Source organism: Dama dama, chromosome 19, assembly GCF_033118175.1.
Source record: "Dama dama isolate Ldn47 chromosome 19, ASM3311817v1, whole genome shotgun sequence".
Classification (NCBI taxonomy): Eukaryota; Metazoa; Chordata; class Mammalia; order Artiodactyla; family Cervidae; genus Dama; species Dama dama.
The window spans coordinates 73541590-73564264 of record NC_083699.1 but is presented as its reverse complement, the minus strand read 5'-3'; the positions used below and the strand labels follow the sequence as shown (position 1 = coordinate 73564264).

At 57.6% G+C, this 22675-nt stretch overlaps 1 protein-coding gene across 3 annotated transcripts in view; it reads left to right on the top strand.

The window, feature by feature from the left end:
• TRPM2 (transient receptor potential cation channel subfamily M member 2) overlaps positions 1–20817 on the top strand; it is a 49221-nt gene extending 28404 nt beyond the window's left edge. For all 3 annotated transcript variants that reach the window (XM_061167462.1, XM_061167463.1, XM_061167464.1), the window contains exons 13-33: positions 1552–1689; positions 2898–3027; positions 3202–3347; positions 4152–4264; positions 4638–4851; positions 5333–5451; positions 6043–6175; positions 6624–6795; positions 9088–9271; positions 10323–10504; positions 10725–10857; positions 11824–11911; positions 12075–12162; positions 12767–12924; positions 13529–13605; positions 13791–13892; positions 15437–15523; positions 15944–16049; positions 17502–17603; positions 18793–18909; positions 19561–20817. In XM_061167462.1, the coding sequence (XP_061023445.1) occupies positions 1552–1689; positions 2898–3027; positions 3202–3347; positions 4152–4264; positions 4638–4851; positions 5333–5451; positions 6043–6175; positions 6624–6795; positions 9088–9271; positions 10323–10504; positions 10725–10857; positions 11824–11911; positions 12075–12162; positions 12767–12924; positions 13529–13605; positions 13791–13892; positions 15437–15523; positions 15944–16049; positions 17502–17603; positions 18793–18909; positions 19561–19686 (2715 nt within the window). In that variant the 3' untranslated portion in view covers positions 19687–20817. The remainder of the gene's footprint in view (positions 1–1551; positions 1690–2897; positions 3028–3201; positions 3348–4151; positions 4265–4637; positions 4852–5332; positions 5452–6042; positions 6176–6623; positions 6796–9087; positions 9272–10322; positions 10505–10724; positions 10858–11823; positions 11912–12074; positions 12163–12766; positions 12925–13528; positions 13606–13790; positions 13893–15436; positions 15524–15943; positions 16050–17501; positions 17604–18792; positions 18910–19560) is intronic.
• Positions 20818–22675: the final 1858 nt, after the last annotated feature.

Sequence of the window (22675 nt, the reverse complement as noted above, 5' to 3'; positions counted from 1 at the left end):
AAATCCGTCCATTGTCCTAGGTGAGCTGTGCCCTAGCTGAGACTGAAGTGGCTGTGGCTTGGTTTTGTGTTGGTCCTTTAATGGACCGGAACCTGGTGGTCTGGAGTCGATGATAAGAAAGTAAGAGAGAGAAAGAGGCTGATAACTTGTTGGTCCTTTAATGGACCGAAACCTGGTGGTCCGGGGTTGACGATAAGAAAGTAAGAGAGAGAAAGAGGCTGATATCCCTGGTTTACGTGGAAAGCCAATAGAGTCCTGTTCTTAGGGCTCGCGATGCTGCACGTAGGCACCAGGCGCCCTCTCGAGTGGGTGAAGGCACAGTGCACCTTCTCGAGAGGATCTTAGAAGCCCGGGCAAGAAAGTGAGCTCAGCGGGCCTCCGCGCTTCAAGGAATTAGCCAGAAATAGAGAGATAGAGAGAGAGAGAAAGAAAGAAAGACACGAGGACCCAAGCTCTGATGGAGCAAAGGTGTTTTAATCAACATGGCCTGGGCATATATACTGTCTTACAAGGTGGTTATTCTCAGCAAAGATAAAGATTAAAATTCCAGACTTACAAAACAGAAGACGATCCCTATCAAAGAGAGATTTGCAAACAATAACTTTTTCGTAAGAAGGAAGAGGGTACTTATCACAGTAATGAGAAATGCCTGGATTCCTCAGCCCCGGGAAAGGCGTGCCTCTCCTCTTAATTCCTGAATATTCAGGAATCAATAAGGGCCAGAGGGTTCCTGACAGATCCAAAACAGCACACAGGAAGCCTTTTGTTAAATGCTTCCTGACAGTTTTGTACATTCATGGTGCTAGTTTTCTTGATTCCAGTATATTTAAGATGCCTAGTTGGAAAATGCTTATGAAAGTACCAAGTGGAAGCTCATATTGAACCATGTCTGTAATTTAAGAAGATGAATTAACTTTTCTTTCTCTTTTTCATAAAGATGAGCCTTCAGACAATTTCTGAAATCACTTAAAGTGTCGTTTTGTGTGTGATGTGGGAAATGTGTTCTCTGGGAATTGCTTCCAGACTGTCTGAGGATGTGTTTATTTACAGATGGGCCAGGAAGCCTGGAATCACTGTAGACTGTGTCACTATAGACTGAGTGTGTCTGGGGCCAGAGCCCTCCCACTCACACATGGCTCTGTCTGTCTGGTCTTTCTTGCTGGTCTTCTCTGCAAGAGACACTGCAGGTTCCCTTGAGGAGGTCACAGCATGAATCTATTAACAGACTGTCTTAGAATTTTACTTCATAGAGAAAGACTTTGATGTCATCACACAAGACCAAGGAACAGTGGGATGCCTGGCGAGTAGCAGGAGTCTACAAATGATGTGGGTGGTAACTAGTGTTGCACTTCCTGGGTGTTTCTTCATGTCTCCAGAGTGGTGCTTAAGAAACCCTAGTGTGCGTGAGTGTGCATGAGAACCATCTGAGTGTTGTTGGAAAAGTGGCTTTCAGGGCTCGTCCTCCAAGGATAGTGGGGCTGAGCTCAGGTCCTGCACCCTCAACAGGTGTCCCCACCCCAGGTGGGGTCGCTGACTGTCCGCTGCTCACAGGTGCAGGGAGTGAGTCTCCAGCCCTTGTACAAGCGTTCATCAGGCCAAGCAACCTTCACCATAGATCCGGTCCGTGATCTTCTCATTTGGGCCATCGTGCAGAACCGCCGGGAGCTGGCAGAAATCATCTGGGCTCAGGTCAGCAGACTGAAACTATCAGTGGACCAGTGACAGGGCTCCAGCCCCATGGCTGCCCGGGTCAGGGGACTCTGTAGGCTCATTCCATCCCTGGAGGGGCCGCTTCTCTTCCCACTGATGGTTGGAGGGCTCAGGCATGATCTGTTACTAAGATGGGTGCTTCCCAGATGCCGTCGCCCCAGGCTGTGGCTGGGCTGTCTGGGAACTCCCACCAGTCAGCCAGGCAGCTCCTGGTCACTGGGCCTGAGTGTGGCTTCGTTGCCAATGAAGGAGACTGGCCAGGCAGCTCCTGGTCACCGGGCCTACATGGGGCTTTATCACCCATGGCGGGGACTGGCTAGGCAGCTCCCTAAGAAACGGAACACTGCAGGCCAGGACTCCCCGCATGGTTTTCCTGTATTTCAAGCTGGCTTTCCTCTTAACAGGAAAGTAAAGTTTCATAGTTTTTCTCAGAGAGGTCTTGCTTTTCTGAGCCAGCATTTCCAGGCTGCTCTCAGAGCCGGCTCCCTCAGGGTCCTGGCAGAGGCTCTGGCAACCTGCCCCCTCACCAAGGTTCTAGGAGGTGTGCCCTCTCCCAAGGTGCTTGGGGGACGGGGTGGGCGACAGAGCCGGCCTGACTGTGGCCTTGAGTATGCCTGGTGGGGCTTATTGGCCAGAAAAACCAAACTCAGGTTTTCAGGCTCTGACACCAACCCCTTACCCGGGCCAGTGTTGCCCTCAGACCCAGGGCCTCTGGGCTGAGTATTGAGAGCCTCCTGTGAGATTCTCTTGGCACCCCTCTGGTGCCTCGGACTGGGGGTGCCACCAAGGGTGAGGCCCCTGGCCTTGGACAGGGTCATATAATGGCCAGGTCCCAGCTTCTCCTCTTTGCGGGGTGGGGGTGGGGGGGCGCTCCTTGTATGGGGTTGACCAGATGCCTGGAGATCTCTGGGCCTTGTACCAGCAGGGCTATTTGAGTGTCTGTGTCTAGTCTGTATTCTTGGGGAGCAAGGGGATTGCCTGGCCTGCAGGAGACTGACCGCCAGCAGGGCTTGCATGTGACCTGGGGTGAGCCCAGAGGTTTATGTGGAAGGAGCACACACTGAGTCCGCGCCCTGCAGCCTGTGCTGTCTCAGGGCCTTTGCTCTCATCAGCCTGGGCGGCGGCGTGTGGGAGGTCCCGGGGCAGGACCATCCAGAGCCTCATGGTGGCTCCCTCGGGGTACCCAGAGCGAGGACTGCATCGCGGCAGCCTTGGCCTGCAGCAAGATCCTGAAGGAGTTGTCCAAAGAGGAGGAGGACACGGACAGCTTGGAGGAGATGCTGGTGCTCGCGGACGAGTATGAACAGAGAGCCATTGGTGAGCTTCTGGGGCCACAGCCTCAGACCCGGGCCCGGCTCCTCATGGGTGACCCTGGGGTCCTCGCCCCATCCCTGTGCCCGCTGTGCTGTGAGGAGGGGCCGCGCTCCACCACTGCCTACAGCTCCCCCTGGTGAGGATCCGGCTGCTGTGATGAGAACTTCTCCCATCCAGGGGTCTTCACCGAGTGCTACCGGAAGGATGAGGAGAGGGCTCAGAAGCTGCTGGTCCGTGTGTCGGAGGCCTGGGGCAGGACCACCTGCCTGCAGCTGGCCCTGGAGGCCAAGGACATGAAGTTCGTGTCTCACGGGGGCATCCAGGTGACATTCTGGGGCCCTCCTTCCAGAAAGACCTGCCTTGGGCTGCAGGAGTGGACACAGCCTCCTATGCACCATGTCAGGTCCTGTGGGGACCCAGGGATGGCGCTGGTCATCGGTCACCTGCTGCAGACAGGCACACCCTCTCCTCCCTGTTTGCTGAGGAGAGAGCCAATGCTGAGTGAGAGCGGATGGTTAGTTGTGAAGGCGGTGGCTCACCTCTGCACAGGATGGGAGCCCCCTCCAGGGCCAGGCCTCAGCTCTCCCGACCCCTGCTACCTAGGGTCTCAGGAGGGATACATGGAAGCTCACAGGACACTCTGGTGTTGCCTTGGTGACATGACATGTGTACTGCACCGGAGGGACCCTCAGAGCCCTGGCGCTTCCTTGGAGCACAGTCTCTTCTGTCACTACATCCACGGCACCATCCTGAGTTGGCCATGTTGGATCCCAGGGGCTTGGTGGGGAGGCGTTCTGCCCACACTGGCCACCCCCAGGGAGAGCTCAGGGGGCTAGCTGGTGAGAGTGGGGCAAGGGGATATAGCCCGGCTCCGGGTTGAGCCCCACTTTCTGGCCTGGGAGAGCCTGGTCCAGGAGAGCCTGATCCTGCCCCCAGAGCCTCTTCCTGGGCTGGCAGACTCAGGGCCGGACCAGAGCTGCCCACTGCACTGCCAATCACGTCACCTGTGGGCCTGGCAGGGTGCAGTGCTTGAACCTGCAGAGTCGCTCCTCCTCGGGAGTCTCAGGGAGCACAGGGTCAGGGCGGGTGGGGGGCCCGTCACCCTGAAACCCGCCCTCTGTCCGCAGGCCTTCCTGACCAAGGTGTGGTGGGGCCAGCTCGGCGTGGACAATGGGCTCTGGCGTGTGGTGCTGTGCATGTTGGTCTTCCCGCTGCTCTACACCGGCCTCATCTCCTTCAGGTGCCAGCCCAGCTGCAGGGCCGTTGGGGATTAGGGCTGGACCTCCCTTCCCAAATACCCACTCTGGGAGTCTTCACTGCTGCCACTAGTCCCAGGATGGAGGGGATTCACGCTGGGGAGGGGTGAGAACTGCCATCGCCCAGTATCTACCGGGGGCAAGTCCCACCATGGCCTGAGGATTTTGTGATAGCCCTAAAGGAACCTGAGAGCCCTTCGGGGACCTCTTTGCAGGGCCGTCTGGCCGAGCCCCCACCATAGCCATGCGTGCAGGGTGGGTGGCCAGCCGCGAGTCCTGGGCCTCCCTTCTGTGGTGTGACCTGTGGCTGAGCTGGCCCCTCACGGCCATGGTCTCCCCTGCCCTCGTCTTCCGCAGGAACCAGCAGCTGCAGGCAGAGGGGCGCCCGGCCCGCGTCCGTGCCTTCTTCAGCGCGCCCGTGGTCGTCTTCCACATGAACATCCTGTCCTACTTCGCCTTCCTCTGCCTGTTTGCCTACGTGCTCATGGTGGACTTCCAGGCCCAGCCCTCCGGCTGCGAGTACCTCGTCTACGTCTGGCTCTTCTCCCTGGTGTGCGAGGAGCTGCGGCAGGTGGGCCAGCCCGCTCCCACTCCACCCGCGGACCCTCCTACCCCCAGGAGCACCCTGGGCTCAGTCACTTTCTCATGGAGCCCTTGGCCCCATGCTGTCCACAGTGAGCCACATGTGGGCGCTGAGAGCTGGGCGAGGTCCCTTGGAAAGTGTGGCTTGTGGTCCGCCAGCCCCTCCTGCCCCTGCTCCTCCTCCACCCGACCCCCTCAAGGCATTGGTTTTTGCTTGAAACTCTCTTATCACCCCAAGGGTGACATCACTCAGTGGTGTCCTGGACTTTGCGAGTCCCTGGCTCCCCTGTGAAGGATGATGCAAAGTGTGGGGGTCCCCTCTTCGGAGGGGAGCTGGGCTCAGTCGGGGCCACCTCTCCTGCTAGCAGCCCCTCCCCGATTCTCAGCTGCCCAGGAAGTGAGGCCAGTTTGCTGGTGGGGAACTGAGAAGGATGACCCACAGCCCCGCATGTCCCTGCTCCCCTCTCCAGCTCTTCTACGACCCCGACGGGAACGGGCTGCGGAAGGCGGTGATCGTGTACTTCAGTGACTTCTGGAACAAGCTGGACGTGTGTGCTATCCTGCTCTTCATTGCGGGGCTGACCTGCCGGTGAGTGGCCTCCCCTCCAGGTGGCCCTCCCGTCCCATCAAGGGAGCAGCCTGCGCAGGGCTGGGCTGGGGTGAGGCTGGGAGCTGGGGTCCTCTCGTGGTTTCAGCACCTCTCTGGATATGTCTGTGCCAAGGGTGCCCTGCCCACTCGGGGACAGGGAGGAGCCGGAGAAGAGACGTGGGCTCTGTCACCATGGGGAGCTATCTGGTGGGAGTGCCCGCATCCCAGCCGGGGGCCCTGACCTCTCCACAGTCCATCAAGGGCACGTGTCTACCCTGCGTGACCCCTTCATGAGCAGGAGGGGCTGGGCCAGCCTGCTGCTTCCCAGGACGCCCACGAGGAGGCCCAGCTTCTCTGCCTTGAGGGTGGCCTTCCGGACCCTCCTGGAGGCTCTGCTCCTGAACTTACACCCAGTTTTAGTGCTTTGGGGTCTGGGGTCACAATGGGGCTGGGGCCAGGCCCAGGGCGGCCAGCTGAGGCCCTGCTCCTTGTCAGGCTTGTGCCCTCACTGCTGTACCTGGGGCCGGGGCTGCTGGGCAGGGGGCTAGGGCCAGGCCCGGGGCGGCCAGCTGAGGCCCTGCTCCCCTGCAGACTCATGCCCTCGCTGCTATACACTGGGCGCGTCATCCTCTCCCTGGACTTCACCATGTTCTGCCTGCGGCTCATGCACATCTTCACCATCAGCAAGACGCTGGGGCCCAAGATTATCATCGTGAAGCGGATGGTAAGTGGGGGCCCAAGGCACCCCAGGATGGATGATAAGGGGGACTTTGTAGCACCCTGGAATGATGGTAAGGGGGGCCTGAGCCACCCCGGGGCACAGCACACCCCACGGGACCCCAAGTCACCACTCTGCTTCCACACCCTAGCGTGCCTGTCTCGGGTCTTGCCTGTATGTTGCCTCTTCCAGGCAGCCTTCCCTGATATCACAGCTCATTCCTGACCCCTGTTATAGCTCCTGTCGCTCCCCTTCTTGGGTCATGGTCACAACCCTTCCTACTCCTCATGGGGTGTCCAGCGCCGCTCTAGGCTGTCCCCTGGAGCTCCTGGCTCCATGCAGCCATGCTGTGAGGGTTGATGGAGTCTTGTCCACTGCAGGGCACTTGGGGGCCCCCCTGTGGGCAGGGACAGTGTGGGGTGGTGTGGCTGCAACTGGTGCCCCCCTCCCACAGATGAAGGACGTCTTCTTCTTCCTCTTCCTGCTGGCTGTGTGGGTCGTGTCCTTCGGGGTGGCCAAGCAGGCTATCCTCATCCACAACGAGACGCGAGTGGAGTGGATCTTCCGAGGGGCCGTCTACCACTCGTATCTCACCATCTTCGGGCAGCTCCCAACCTACATTGACGGTAGGAGGGGCCCTGACAGCTGTGGAAAAGGAGGTGCCACCCTTGTGGGGTTCCTCCAGGGTCACAGAAGTGGGAGGAGGGAGGACTGGGCACATCCCACTAGCTCAACACTGCCTAGGGGCCGTGGCTCCTGAAGAAAGAGATGGGTGCACTTGGGGTCCCATCAGCTGAGTGGGGCAGGCATCAGCTGGCCGCAGCTGGGCTGTACCTCGCAGCTGCAGGGAGATCAAAGTGGGTCGGGGATGTGGCCTGGGGCATCAGCTGACACCCCCTCCTCCCCCATCAAATGCCACCTGATTCCTTCTGTTCCTCCCACTGCAGTCAGACATAAGTCTTCCTTTTTTGAGTGGAGAGAACATAGAGTTTGTTCTCTGTCACGGCTTCATTGAGATGAATTCACATACCATAAAACTCACCTGTAAAAAGTGTCCACTTCCATGGTTTTTAGTATATTTACAGAATCTAATTTTAGAACACTTGCATCACTCCCAAAAGTCACCCCATACCCTTTAGTAGTCACCCCCCCCCCCAACTGCAGGTGACCTGTTGTCTACTGTCTCTATTGATGATGGTGTTTTTCAGTAGCAAAGTCATGTCGGTCTCTTTGCGACCCCATGAACTGCAGCGCACCAGGCTTCTCTGTCCTTCACTGTCTCCCGGAGCTTGTTCAGATTCATGTCCATCGAGTCGATGATGCCATCCCACCATCTCATCTTCTGTCACCCTTCTCCTGCCCTCATTCTTTCCCAGCATCAGAGTAGAATGTGCCTTTTCCGGACACTTCACATGTGTGTGTCTTTTGTGTCTTGCCTCTTTTACTCAGTGTAATGTTTTTTAATCATCTGTATTGTCACCTGTATCCGTGTTTAATTCCTCCAGGGGATCTTCCTGACCCAGAAATCAGTTGACTGTTAACAAAAGGGTTTATCTCTTCTATTCCTATTATCTATGTGTCTGTCCTGGTGCCAACACCATGGTCCTGGCTAGTGTAGCTTTAAAGGAAGTGTGAGTCCTTCAGCTTTGTTCTATTTTTCATGATTGTTTTGGCCTCTGGGTCCCTTGGGTCCACATGAATTTTCGGGTGATCTAGTCAATTTCTCCAAAAAAAAACATCCAGGAGGATTTTGATTATAAACATGGGATTTCTTCCACGTATTTAGATCTTTAATTTCTTTCCATAGTATATTTTACTTTTCAGTATATAGGTTGTACTTCTTTTGTTAAACTTATTCCTAAATGTTTTTATTCTTTTTCATGCTGTTGTAAGTAGAATTGTTTTATTAATTGGATTGTTTACTGTATAGAAAAACATTATATGTTGTATATTGAACTTGTATTCTGAAACCTTGATGAACTTCTTTATTAGTTCTAATAGTTTTTAGGTGCCTTTTGGGGGACTTGCTACGATCATGTCATCTGCAAATACTTGTTCCTTTCCAATCCGGATGTCTTTTTCTTCTTTTTTTTTAAGTATTTAATTTTGGCTGTTCTGGGTCTTCACTGCTGCACGAGGCTTTCTCTAGATAGAATGAGTGGAGGCTACTCTCCAGTTGCAGTGTGGGGGCTTCTCTTTGTGTTGGCTTCCTTAGTTGTGGAGCACGGCTCTCGGGTGTGGGGGCTTCAGTAGTTTTAGTGCACAGGCTTAGTTGCCCCGAGGCATGTGGAATCTTTCTGGACCAGGGATTGAACCTATGTCCCCTGCATTGCAAGGCAGATTCCTAACCACTGGACCACCAGGGAAAGCCCTTATCGCAGATTTTTAAATGCACGGAGTATATAGTTATGTTTTGTAATACTATGTATCCTTTACTTTTCTGCAAATGTGGAGCTGTGTTTTGGTTTGTAATCACTTGCTCCATACAGAAATGTCGCCTCTGCAGCACTTTTCCTTTCTGACGTCTCCCTTTGCTTTACGACAGTTGTTCATTTTCTCTTTGACGTCTTTCCTGCCACATTCTGCTCCCAGGGTTAGGACCTGTGACTTAGATGACATAGTCCCTCCTGTGGATGACATACCCCCAGGAAGTGCCCTGGTGGGGTGCTTGGATCCCAGGGAGGCATGTGCCAGTCTGGAGTGCAGGTCTGGCTCTTGGGCTTTCCTGGCAGCTGAACTTCCTGCCCGCGAGGATGCTTGGTGTAGACAGTTGGCCCTCTCTGGGCTTCCCTTGGGCTTGAGCTGACAGCTGAGGTCACCCAGATGTGCAGGGGTCCAGGCCTGTAAGGTTGTTGCCCGAGGGCCCCTGTGACTCCACTTGGCTTTCTGGACTCACTTGCCCCCTCATCCCGACCCAGGCGTGAACTTCAGACCAGACCAGTGCAGCCCCAATGGCACGGACCCCTACAAGCCCAAGTGCCCCGAGATCGACCAGGCACGGCAGGAGCCCATGTTCCCCGAGTGGCTGACCGTCCTCCTGCTCTGCCTCTACCTGCTCTTCACCAATATCCTGCTGCTCAACCTGCTCATCGCCATGTTCAAGTGAGTGCTACGTGTGGGCTGCACACCCCACTGCCTGCCCGCCCCCCTCCCCCCGGCCCACGGCGGTATGGATGGTGCAGAGCCTGGGACCCAGGACCCAGCTCAACCCAGGCTGACCTGGTGACCATGGCGTCCAACACGGGCACTATTGGTGGGGGGCAGCCCACGGGCCCTGTGCTCGGAGACCATGGGCTGGGGTGCTGAAGTCTCACTCCTCCCGCCCCGGCAGAGGGAGGTGGATGATGGGCAGCAACTTGGCTGAGGTCATCTCTGGTGGTGGACGCGTGTGTGTCACACTTGTTAAGAATCCTGTGATGCAAGATGACCTGTCTTTGCTCTCCATGTAAAGCAGGCGTACAGGGCCAGCCCTGACCGTGGTGCCCAGGAGGCTGACTCTGTGGCTCAGGGCATCGCCACCCCCTCAGGCCCCTCCAGGCCTCTGCAGAAGGGCCCTTGGGACCCGTGGCCAGTTTGGGCACGGTTTCTCTTCTCTTCATCAGCTAGGGTGATGAGGTCACCACTTGCTGACTTACCATGTACTCTGAACAGTGAGAGACCCTGCCCCAGTGCTGGGCTGTGATAGACAGAGGCCAGAGACCCAGTGGGCAGTGGCTGTGTCTCAGCCCTGCCCAGCCTTCCTCCCCTCCTCTGAGGACCTCTGTCAGAGATTTGGGCCAGCTGACATCTACCCTCACGAGACACAGGGTGTGGAGAATGAGCATGTCGGCCTGTTGAAGACACTGTCCCTTCTGTTTGTCAGATTCAGGGGAATCAGACCCTTTTAGGGTCCAGTGCAGGACACCATCCATCTCCCAACACACGCAGCTCTGTTTTGTCCTCTAGCGAGGTTTGTAGGCTCTAAAATCTAGGTCTTCTTTCTTCCTTCTCCTCTGGGCCCCCAGGTGCTCAGCTGCCTTTCCTGTGCCTGGGTTGCCCTCCCTGGCGTGCCTTTGTGGGCCGTCACGGCGCACACTTAGGCAGTGACACAGTTGGTATAACCTAGCTTGCGGGGCCCCTGCTCCCGGTAACCAGTGCTCCCCGCCCCCTGTAGCTACACCTTCCAGCAGGTGCAGGAGCGCACGGACCAGATCTGGAAGTTCCAGCGCCACGACCTGATCGAGGAGTACCAGGGCAGGCCCCCCGCCCCACCCCCCTTCATCCTCCTCAGCCACCTGCACCTCTTCATCAAGAGGGTCGTGCTGAAGATCCCCGCCAAGCGGCATAAGCAGTTCAGTAAGCTGTCCCTCCCTGGTCCCCAGAGCCGCGTCTGGGGCGCAGCCGGGTTCAGGGGGCAGCTCCTCTGAGCGTCCCGGAAGCTCGGGCTGGGGGAGGGGAGATGCAGTCCACTCAGGCCCCTGGACTCCCGCCAGCCCACTGGGGTTGGGCGTGGACGGGCTTCTCTGCCCCTCCCTGCGGGGCCCCCAGTGGGTCAGAGGCTCCCCTTCCCGGACAGAGAACAAGCTGGAGAAGAATGAGGAGGCGGCCCTCCTGTCCTGGGAGATCTACCTGAAGGAGAACTACCTGCAGGAACAGCAGTTCCAGCGGAAGCAGAGGCCAGAGCAGAAGATTCAGGACATCAGTGACAAGTACGGGGCTGGGGATCTCTGCAGGGCTGACGCTGCAGCCCTGTGGTCCCTGAAATGTCTGTCACTTTGTTGTGGAGCAGGAGGCTCTGGGAGAAGGTGGCTCAGAAACTCCGGGGGAAAAGACCAGGGTGTTTGGATGGATGCTTGGCTGTGGAAGTGTTCTTCCTATGAACACATAGGCCCAACGGATGCAATTCCTACATTGTAGCAAACTTCTTGGAGAAGGCAATGGCGACCCACTCCAGTTCTCTTGCCTGGAAAATCCCATGGATGGAGGAGCCCGGTAGGGTGCAGTCCATGGGATCACTAAGAGTTGGACACGACTGAGCGACTTCACTTTCACTTTTCACTTTCATGCATTGGAGAAGGAAATGGCAACCCACTCCAGTGTTCTTGCCTGGAGAATCTCAGGTACGGGGGAGCCTGGTGGGCTGCCATCTATGGGGTCGCACAGAGTCGGACATGACTGAAGCGACTTGGCAGCAGCAGCAGCAGCAGCAAACTAAGACCAAAACCAGCAAACATTTCCCAAATAACAGTGTCCCCTCCCCCTTCCAGAGTCCCCACTGGTGCCCGGAGGCAGCGTCCCCTCCTCTGCCCAGAGGCCGCTCTGTCCCTCCTGAGTTTGTGACTGACAGCCTTTAGGCATATGGAGGTGAGGAAGCAGGTGTGTGTCCTCGGCACACCTGCACCTCTGGCCGGCCACGCCCCTGCGGCTGTCGGGTGGCCCTGTGAGCCTGGGGCATCGCTGGCTGCGAGGTCTTCCCCCTGGGCCACTAGGCGGTGCTCATTCTCTATGGAACCGTTGAGTGTAAATCCTTCCAAATTAAGAGGAAGAAGCCTGAAACTGGAGCCGAAGGAGCCTGTGCTGCTGGATGTGCAGGCTGCCCACGTGCAAAGGGCACCAGGCTCTCTCCGCGCCCAGACCCAGGGTCAGCCGTGGGACTCAGCTGTGTCCTCTTGCAGGGTGGATACCACAGTGGACCTGCTGGAAATGGCAACTCTGAAGCAGTCGGGCGCTGTGGAGCAGAGACTGGCCTCCCTGGAGGAGCAGGTGGGCTCCGGGCTGGGACCCTCTGCTTCTGGGGACGGTTCCAATGGCCCTCCTGGCCAAGCCCCGGGTGTCACGTGGCTGCCTGGGGAAGAGGGGGTTGGGGAGCTGGGCATCCCGTGTGCGGGCACCTATTGCCCAATCTTGTTTTGCACATGCGTTCCAGGTGGCCCAGACAGCCACAGCATTGCACTGGATTGTGAAGGCCCTGAGGGACAGTGGCTTTGGCTCGGAAGAAGGTGTCCCCACTTTTGGTGAGTGGGTGGCTGTGCCAGCGGCTGGTCTCTACCCACCTGTGCTCTGTTGTGTCCAGGTGTCTGTGGGGTGGAGAGGAGCAGGCCCAGACCCTTGGGGTTCATGACTCACCCCATGGCTACATGTGCTGAGCGTGGCCAAGTCCCCCGGCTTGACCAGGCTGGGGGATTCCAGAGGTAGCCTGGCCCAGGCCCCCTGACCTCCCCGTGTGCATCAGGTCCAGCAGACCCGAGACCCGCTCACTTTGACTGGGTGACAGAAAGCACGTCTTTGCTCCCGGATTTGCAGCTGGCCAAGAAATGGTCACGAGCAACCCTCCTGGGCTGTTGCTGTCCCCAAAGGAGCCATCTGCCCTTTCAGCCAGACAGGCTTCTGGAAGGGCTTATGCATCCTGCTGATTACCAAACGCTCTGCTGGGAGCTGCCGCAGGCAATGGGGGCCTGAGCCCAGGCCTCAGTCCTCCTGGGCTGTAGTAATGGGGACCCTGGGGAGGGTGCTTTCTTTGGGGCTGGCGTTCAAAGTGGGCTCAGAGAGGTGGAGGTGGCCTGGAAAATTGGGGGAAAGGACCTCAGTGGGTGGCCCTGTCCCTGTCCCCGTTCCCAGTACCCCAGAAGGCCTCAGCGGGGCAGGACCCTGAGCTGGACAGCAGATCAAAGGTGGAGGACCCCGGCGATGCCTACCACGTGAATGCCCGGCACCTGCTCTACCCGAGTTGCTCTGTCCTGAGATTCCCGGTGCCCAACGAGAAGGTGCCCTGGGAGGTGAGTGCCTGTGCTGGCCTTACCCACCAGGCTGCAGGGGCCCAGTGTCCTGGGGGGAGTGGCCTGGGCCCCAGGCTAGCTGAACCCACTGCAGCCTCGAAAGGCCATGAGGGACAGATGAAGAGGGAAGCGCGGTCCACGAGACCCAAGGGGTGGAGCTGGGCCATGAACCTGGACACTGGGGCTGCTATCCACACAGGGTCCACTGCCCCGCTTGTCCTCAAGCCCCCATCCCCAGAGAACAACCCCTATCCCCTTTCTGAGTGCTGGGGAGGCTGGAGGTGGAGAGTGAGAGGGAGCGAAGGAGGAGGCCTGGGGGTGTGCCCCCCACAGGCCGTCTCTGGTTTTCCTGGCACATCCCGGGCTGTCACTCCTCCTGTCTCTGCCAGGGGACTCCTCCCTCTGGAGTCCAGCCTAGCCCCCCGTCCTCCCTCCTGGGGAGACTCCCCTTGACCACGGCTGGCCCAGGTGTGTGTCCTCAGGTCAGCCCAGCGCGGACTTCCGCATCCTGTGGGCGCTCCCGGGGCTCTGCAGTCAGCTGTGCTGGGTGCCGGCCAGCCTGGGGTGGTGACCGTCTGAGTCAAGGAGACCCTGTGTCCCGCAGACGGAGTTCCTCATGTACAACCCGCCCTTCTACACGGCCGACAGGAAGGACAAGGACCTGGTGGACCCCGTGGGGGAGTGAGTACCCTGCTTCCTGCGTGGGTGGGCTCCCCATCCTCCCTGGGGGCTGGAACATGCTGGGATGCATGTGGCTGGGGGCGCCTGTGGCCAGGGAGGAGCCCCCCTGGTGGACGAGGGGTCACTGTGGCCACTCTGCCTCCCGCCATCTCTGTTGGGGATTCAACCTCTCCTCTCCCTTCCAGTGCCCTAGAACCTCTGTTCAAGATCAGCTACAACTCGGTAGACGGGCCGCTGGACCGGCGCAGCTTCCATGGAGTCTATGCAGTGCGGGACGGGCTCCCCCTGTGAGTGTACCCACCCCCTCCCCCTTCTCCAGCCTTCCTCAGCCACCTCTGTGGTTTTCCTTCTGGGGTCAGGCTTCGTCTCCAGCAAAGTTGATGTTTTTCTGATTTGTTGTTCAGTCACTCAGTCATGTCCAACTCTTTGGGACCCCATGGACTGCAGCACGCCAGGCTTCCCTGTCCTTCATTATCTCCTGGAGTTTGCCCAAACTCATATCCATTGAGTCGATGATGCCATGCAACCATCTCATCCTCTGCTTCCCTGCTCCTCCTTCCCTCAATCTTTCCCAGCATGAGGGTCTTTTCCAATGAGTTAGCTCTTCGCATCAAGTGGCCAAAGTATTAGAGCTTCGGCTTCAGCATCAGTCCTTCCAATGAACATTCAGGGTTGATTTAAATTTTTCTGATAAAAACAAACAAGCTATGGAAGAAAGAAACATCAACATAAAGTACTTTCTTACCAACCCCAGAGGCCCACACTTGGCCGTCTCCCTGGACACGTGTGGAGGGGTGGGGACAGTGAGCTGGGCCTGCTGGCCCGGGCACTGTGCCCTGGTTCTCTGACACAGCCTTTAGGACCTCCATTCCTGAGGTGTAGAGACAGGGTCAAACATGGACCCCATTGTGAGAATAAAGCAGGGGCAATGTTAAAGGGCTGCTGGGCTGACTTTTCCAGGTCTGTGCTGTAGAGACGGTATGCCCCACTGCACAGGTGTGGAATCAATGTAGAGACGAAAGGGGACCTGTGGCGTCAGGCCCAGCAGGCCCTTGGTGGATGCCTACTGTGTGCTGGCCTGGGGTCTGAGGGTCGCTGGGGAGGCTGCACACCAGGCAGAGGCCAGGGATAGGATCACAGTCAGCTGGGATTTGGAGATCCCATGGAGCAGGAGTTGTTGAGGGAAACTGCCTGCGGGAGGAGGTGGGTGGTGGGCCTCTGGGAACGTTCTGGAACAGGGAGGGGTGATCACTGGGATAGAAGCTGCGGGACGGGGTGGTGGAGATGAGTGGGGCAGGAAAACTGAGGTGACCAGGAGTGTCCCCAGCCCTGGACGGGGGAGGGCATGGGTGGGGGACATGGTGTGCAGGAAGAGAACAGGGCCAAGTGTCACAGGCAGAGGCGGGGACCGTCGATGCCAGCTCACAGGCCAGCTGAGGCCCTCGAGCACGGTGCCATGGTCAGTCAGGTGCTCTTTGTGGGGGATGTCTGCGGTGGGGCTGGTTTCTGCTCCCAGAGGCCCCTTTCCTCTCCAGCCCACCCCAAGGTAGCCGCCGCCCACCCTGGAGCCCCTGAGAGGCGGGGTTTGCAGTGGACAGCCCCAGTGCATGACGCAGAGTCACCCAGCCTGGTCAAGGGGCCCTTGGGCTCTAGGGTCTGGTCTGGGCCTCCTCCCTTGTCCTGTCCAGGGGAGCTGCCTGAGCTCCAAGAACCCTGGGCCAGGGCAGCTGTGGGTGGAGCTGGCACACAGCCCCTGCAGAGCCCTTGCCTGCTGCCCTGGCTGGGGTCTCCAGCTGCTGGAGGTGGGCTGAGCTGACCCCTGTCTACCCAGGAACCCCATGGGCCGCACGGGACTGCGTGGCCGCGGGGACCTCAGCTGCTTCGGCCCCAATCACACGCTGCAGCCTGTGATCACCCGGTGAGTAGCCCCCGATGAGCACAGTGTCACCCAGCGCGCCACCCAGTGGTGGGGCAGGGGATGAATGTGGGTGCTGCCAGGAGAGCCCAAACCCTTCTTCCCTGCAGGCTGACTCACTTCCCTGTGGGTCCTCTCCTTCAGAGGCCCCCTGGGGAGGACTTTGTCACTATGCAAAGATCCATGCCAATTCACCCTTCACTTCCAGAGTGACAGAGGGGGAAGGGCTGGGTCCAGGGCATGAGCTTCTTTAAGGCTTTTGGTAGAAAAATACTGTCCAACAAGGCTGACCCGTTCTGGTTGGACTGGAGGTTACAGGAGCAGATGGTTCCTCTCCCCTGGAGCAGGTGCTGGTGGCCTAGCAGGTGGCCTCCCAGGCGGGGGCAGGGGCAGGCTAACCCTTCCCCCTGCATCCTCCTGCAGCTGGAGGCGGAGCCTGGATGGTGCCATCTGCAGGAAGAGCGTCAAGAAGATGCTGGAGGTGCTGGTGGTGAAGCGTGGCCCCTCCGAGCACTGGATGCTGCCTGGGGTGAGCCCCCCGCTGTCCCCGGCCCCGCGCTCTTTTGCCTTCTCTGCCACCGACAGGTCACCAGCCACCAGCAGTCGCTGCCCTGGACAGCTTGGATGCTGTCCCCATTCTGAAAGACAAAGGCTGGTCCTTGCCTTAGAAGGAGTGCTCTCTCGTAGCTCTTCGTTTGGTGGTTGTGAAGATGGGTTCAGGTGCTCTTCGGAGTGTAAGCACCGACTGAGCACCTGCTGGGTCCAGGCACCAGGCTCAGGGCTGGGGCTGCCCCTGCAGAGCTCAGGGTTGGGGCGGGGCATCTTGGGCATGCACCTACCCTGGCCTTGGCGCCTAAGCTGAGCCCCGAGGGCAGGACGGTGTTGCTGGGGGCACGGCGGGGCATACACGTGTCCTCAGCTCGGGGCAGCAGCTATTTGCAGGACTGATGGGCTCATGGCAACATAACTGGGGTGTGTTCTGCTGGGCCTGTCCCGTCCAAGCGGTCCAACCACTCGGATTCTGACCTGTCCATCTGCCTTCTGTTCTCCCAAACCCTGTTGTTACTCTAGGGTCAGAACAGACAGGTCCAGGCAGGAGGACCGTGCACCCGCAGGCCCCAGGCCAGTGTCCCAGTACAGCTCTCCCCTCCCCGAGCCTGCCCCTGAAGTCCATAATCTACCCCAGCTCAGCAGGAATTCACTGGGTTTTCCCGGCATCCACCCGGGAGGGCAGCAAGTTAATGCGTGTGCATGGGGCAGACCACCTGAGGGTCTTTAGACCCCAGCCAGGATTCCAGGCTCTAGGCGGTCTGGCTTCTGCAGCCAAGACCCCTGTGCCCTCCAGGTGAGGGAGGGGGCTCTGAGCCCAAGCTAGGCTGTCTCCTCCAGAGGATTCTACAGCACCCTTCAACCTCTTTCTCCAGCACTTCAGTCTCTCTTAACAATGGGCATCTTCCTGGGTAATGTCAATGGGCAGCTGTCCCCTGAGGGACAGCTGAAGATCCCGCCACCCCAGGCAGTGCGGGGCAGGGCATCTCCCAGGCCGGAGCAGTAGATGTGATGTGGGCTGAGAGGTGCCCTAGATGGGTGGAGAGGGGAGTGTAGGTGCAGGCCCGTGTCCAGGGCAGGGTGCGTCAGGAGTGGCCAGGAGCCCAGTGCACTGGATCAGAGGCTGGAGGTGGGGTGGGGATGCACACAGATGAGACACAGCCCTCTAGCTGGTGGCCAGGTGGCAGAGGTCAGGGCGCTGGCTCCCCCACAGTGCCCGGTACCCCTCAAAGGCTGTGACACCCTGGCCTCACGGGCTGACATGGACAGTGGGCTCTGGGCAATGTCACTCTGGCCCTAAGGCGGCTGCTGCCAGAGGCTCATCTGCCTGAGGCTCCAGGGGGCTGGCCCGCTGCCCATGCCGAGTGGGTGGCCAGAGGACGCAGGTCCCAAACCACCCTGCCCACCTGCCCCCGTCTTCCTCTCTGCTCAGGGCTCCCGGGAGCCAGGAGAGGTGCTGCCCCGGAAGCTAAAGCAGGTCCTGCGAAGAGAGTTCTGGTCTTCCTTTGAGAGCTTGCTGACTCAGGGCATGGAGGTGAGGTGGCTCTTCACTTTGCTCCCATCTGTGCGTCTGGGCCCTGGGGTGTGTGTTTGTGCCGGCTGCTGGGCAGGCTGCAGGATCTGGGTGGGGAGCCTGCCCCACTGCCCACAGCTCCTGGAGGGAGAACTGGGACCATGTGACCTGGCTCTGGGCCCCTCGCCTTCCTTCCCTGTCTGGGCTTTCTCCTCCTGAGGTCAAGGACGGCCTACAGCCTCTGTTGCCCTTGGGTCAGGGCAGGCCTGGTGGCCAGCTCACATTCACTCTTGCCCTGAGCACAGCTGGGCACAAAGACAGAACTTGCTTTTTCAGTGAATTTCCAAAGGCCATAGTTTTAGGTCTATATTTCCAAATCCACCTTGCTCTTTTTCACAACCACGTAGCATTCTGTGCCATGATTTATTTAAGAAGTCCTCCAAGTGAGTGTCTGAGTCATTGGTTCTGCCTCTGTTGCATCTCAGGATGAAGTAGGCAATTGCTGATATTTACAGCTTGACCTACAAACCCAGCAGTTCCGTGTGGTTTGTCTGCTGCAGCCCCTGAAGGAGCATCACCGTCTCTTTTCTTTACTTAGTAAAAAATAATTAAACTTTATTTGTTGAGGTTAAATCTAAGCAACATATAATGAGCCATTCTGAAGTGAGCAGTTCAGTGGCCTTTGGTGCATGGACAGCCTGGTGTGGTTCCTGCCTCTGTCTAGTTCAAGAATGTTCTGTCACCCCCAAAAGGGAGCCCGTACCCTTGAGCAGTCACCCCCTTCACCACCCACTCCAGTCCCTGGCACCCACGAGGCTGCCTTCTGTCTCCGTGGATTTGCCTGTTCTGGACATTCATTGTCGGTGGAATCATTTAGCGTGAGGCCTTTGGTATCTGGCTTCTTTTACTTAGTCTGAAGGTCCACCCATCCTTTTTAATCCTTCCAAGGGCAGTCGAGGCAGGTCTGGATGCCAAGATGCCAGGCCAAAGAGCAAGAGGGTGACGAGCGAGGCTGTGAGCCCCTATGATGGGTCAGTCGAGTTGAAGGCTGTGCTGGGGGCAGGAGGACGAGGCGGGGAGAGGCCAGGTGGGGCTCAGGCATGGTGGACAGCCGTGCTCACAGTGGCCCAGGCCCAGAGAAGGCTTGGGGCACTCCCTTTGGGAGAAAGCCAGGGGATCAGGGGTCCATCACACCTGTGCTGCCTCCCAGGTGTACAAAGGATACGTGGATGACCCCAGGAACACGGACAATGCCTGGATCGAGACGGTGGCTGTGAGCATCCACTTCCAAGACCAGAGCAATATGGAGCTCAAGAGGCTGAACTCTGTATGTGGCCTGGGTTTCAGGCTTGGAGGAACGGGGGCTGGGGACATCGGTGCTCCGGAGTGGCCCTGGGGCCTTCAGGGAGGAGTCTCAGGGGTTCCCCGGCCTGGGGCCAGAGCTGGCCAGGACCAGAGAACGGGGCTGTGGAGTTTGAGTTGTACCAGAGGGTCCGTGGGGGCAGCCGGGAGAGGCCAGAGGGCAGCAGCAGGTGGGTGGGGCAGAGGAGGACCCTGGGGCCTCCAGGCTCGTGCCCAGGTGAGGCTGGTTCATGCACCCTTGTGGGGATATCGTCCTGTGTACTTTGACCCCCCTACAGACCCCGAATCCAGAACTGGGCCAGGAAGTCCCAGGAAACAAAACCCATGCCTTGTCTGCAGGACAGAAAACCCCAGAATAAGGCTATTACCCCCTCCCCCCCCCAACCCTTTCAAGGTTTCTGGGGCTTCACAGGCATTTTCTGATTTGTGCCTGAAGGGGATGATCTTAGCACCGTTCAGTAGAAATGCAAAGGGAGCGGTTGCTAGCCAGTCTGTAGCAGGGCTGGGAGCCAGGTCTTGGGGTCTCCACTGTCCTTCTGCCATCTATGGGCTCGGGGTGTGGGGGTGAGGGCAGGGCCGCTCAGGAGGGACTCAGGACTCACCTCTGTTTCCACAGCATCTGTACTCCTGTGACGAGGGGATGGCCATTCGCTGGCAGGTGGTGGATGAGCGCATTCCCCTGTATGACAACCACAAGGCCATCCTCCAGAAAGTGGCTGCCTGGTTCGAGGCCTACTACTGACCAGAGACCCAGCCTGGCTGGCTCTGTGGGGGCCGGCGGGGTTGGTCCGTCTACGGCCCACTGGGAGTGTCTGCCCCTCATGGCCAGCTCATGAACTGGAGGCATTGGGGTGCTCTGGGAGGAGGGCTGAGCAGGGCACAGGCAGGCTCTGGCCATGAGGCAGGGCCTTAGGGTCAAGGTGGCCACTGGGACTCCGCCAGCCAACACTGCCTCTCCTGAGCCTGCTGGTGGCCTGTGGACGCCCTCCTGGCCACATCCTCTGAGCAGCACGTCCACCCCAGCAGTGCATCTGCCCCAGGCCAGTGCTCCCCGGAGAGTCAGCACTCCCTGTGGCCTCCTCCTCAGGCCCACGGCCCCGAGAGGGCCTCCACTGTGCCCTGACTCAGACCCTCACCTGGCCTGGGGCAGCCTGGGACCCCAGTTCCCATGACCGTCAGGCTTGAGTCCCATGGTGGGGCAGGAGGGCAAGCTCCCACCTCCTCCTGAGTTGCAGAGGTCTCAGCCTGTGGGCTGTCCCGGGCCCAGGTGGGGAGGACGCAGAAGCACCAGGGGTAGGACCTCTCCTGCACATGGTGCTCCCTCCCCGCTCCTCCAGGGAGGAGTGGGTGGTGGGTGTGGACTGAGGGGCCACCCAGTTTAGTATCAGCAACTCATAGACCGTCAGCAGCCTTGGGATGTTGTGCAAACCCTGCACCAAACCTGCCCTCCCCACCAGTGTCACTGGTCTCTTGTTTGTCCCTCAGATGGAGTTGCAGACATGAGCAGTGGTGGGGGTTGCGTCTGAGTCACAGGACTTCTTCCAGCCACAGCCAAGCTTCCCGGGGCCCAAGGGGGTCTCCTGTGGACACCCTGCAGCCCCCTAGTCCAAACTCATGACTGCTCCTCCAATCAGCAACCTTCCCAACACACACACACACCCCTTCCCTCTTCCTCATTTTCCTAGACCCCAGCTCTAGCCTCCAACCTGGGGCTCAGCCGCTTATGCTTTCCCCTGCCCCCACCCTGCAGGTGCTCAGGCACTGTGGGGTCCTTGGTTTTTTTGTTTTTTTTTTTTTTTCATCTAGAATTACAGATCCAGCCAAACTAGCGCTTAAGTGGCAGCACCAAATAAAGACATTTAAAATGCATAAAGTTACTCGCTCAGTCGTGTCTGGCTCTCTGTGACCCCATGGACTGTAACTCACTCCTTCTCTATCCATGGAATTCTCCAGGCAAGAATACGAGAATGGGTGGCCATGCCCTTCTCCAGGGGTCTGCCCCCTCCCAGGGATCAAACCTGGGTCTCTCGCATTGCAGGTAGATTCTTTACTGTCTGAAACTGTGCTTCTCATGCATCCTTTCCGAAAGAACTTCTCAAAGAATTACAGAAAAGCGAAACACACTGTCTTAGTTAGCTTGGGCTGTGTAACAAAGGACCACAGCCGGACCACTCACTTTCCTGCAGTCCTAGAGGCTGGGAGTGGCGGTCAGGCGTGGGTAGGTTGGTTCCTGCTGAAGCTTCTGCCTCTCTTGTTTCTGGCCGCCTCATTCCACATCCTCATGTGGTCTTTCCTCGGAGTGTGCAGGGAAGGACGGATCTCTAGTTCTCCTCTTAGAGGGGCACTGATTCCGCCATGTCTGGGCCCTACCATATGACCTACCGTATGACCTCAATTAACCTTATTTCCTTTGCTCCAAATACAGCCACATGGGATTGGGGCTTCAACATAGGGATTTGGGGAAGGGATACAAACAGGTGTCAAGCACAAACAGGACACAAACATCTGGCTCCCCCGGTGTCTCAGTGGTAAAGAATCTGCCTGCAATGCAGGAGACGTGGGTTCGATTCCTGGGTCAGGAAGATCCCCTGGAGAAGGAAATGCCAACTCACTCCGGTATTCTTACCTGGGAAATCCCATGGGCGGAGGAGCCTGGTGGGCTGTAGTCCATGGGGTCACAAAAGAGTCGAACGTGAGTTTAGTAACTAAACAACAACACAGAACATTTGGTCCATCACACACACACGTAACCAAAAGTGGGGTCCAGTTTCTCACTGCTCAAAAGACCATAAAGAGGCCAGGTTGGTGGAAAGGAAAGTTTGTTTTATTTTGGATGCCAGCAACAGGGGTAGGGGAAGGGTGGACACCTGTCCAAAAGCTGACTTCCCCCACTTTACTGACAATCAGTGGGCAAGAATGTTCATGGACAGAGGGAGGGACTCCACACAGAAACAGCACAGTCAGCTCTGACTGTCATCTGGTGATTGGTCCTCAGTGGTCTGAGCAGCGTCACCCTGATTGTCTCAAGTTCATTAATCTTCAGTTCCAGGGCCGGCTTGTTCCCATTTCCTTGAGGCCAGTTCTTGGAATTGTGGCAGCTTATGTCATAGCTACACTCTGGTCATTATGCATCAATAGTTAACTTCTGCACCTGGTAAGGGCTTCAGTATCTACAGGACAGCTCACAGGAGATGGCTCAGAATATTCTCTATAGCACTGGAGGAAGAATTAAAGGTCCTTGACTCAGCTTCCTGACTATTATTGTTTTGTCCCATTTGACTGTTTTCCTCTGCTTTTGTATTTTTTCACTTCTCTGATTAAACTTGTTCTTGGCTAAAGTTTCTCTACAGACAAAAGGCAGGCAGAGAACATGAGAGGGAAGGACCTGTTTCACACATAGACTGAGCTCTGCGGAAGCAAAGAAACTACTAAATGTAGGGCTAAGTTTTACCACTGTTGAGGCATAATGTAAAAAGAAAATTTAATGATAGTTCTTATAGAAATCCCAGCTTGTGTCCCTGGGAGCTGGCAGAGGAATGAACGCAGCCAATACAAGTAGAGATAAGGTCTCCTCTTGTCACAAGGAAGAAATAGATGCTGACCGTCACAGTGCTGGGGGAAGAATGCAGGCAGTGAGGCCTGCAAATGTATATCACAGTCCAGGTAACCTCCAGAGGATGGAGAGAGAGGAATAACATCAAACTACCAGAGGAACCAAGGGGAAACCTAGT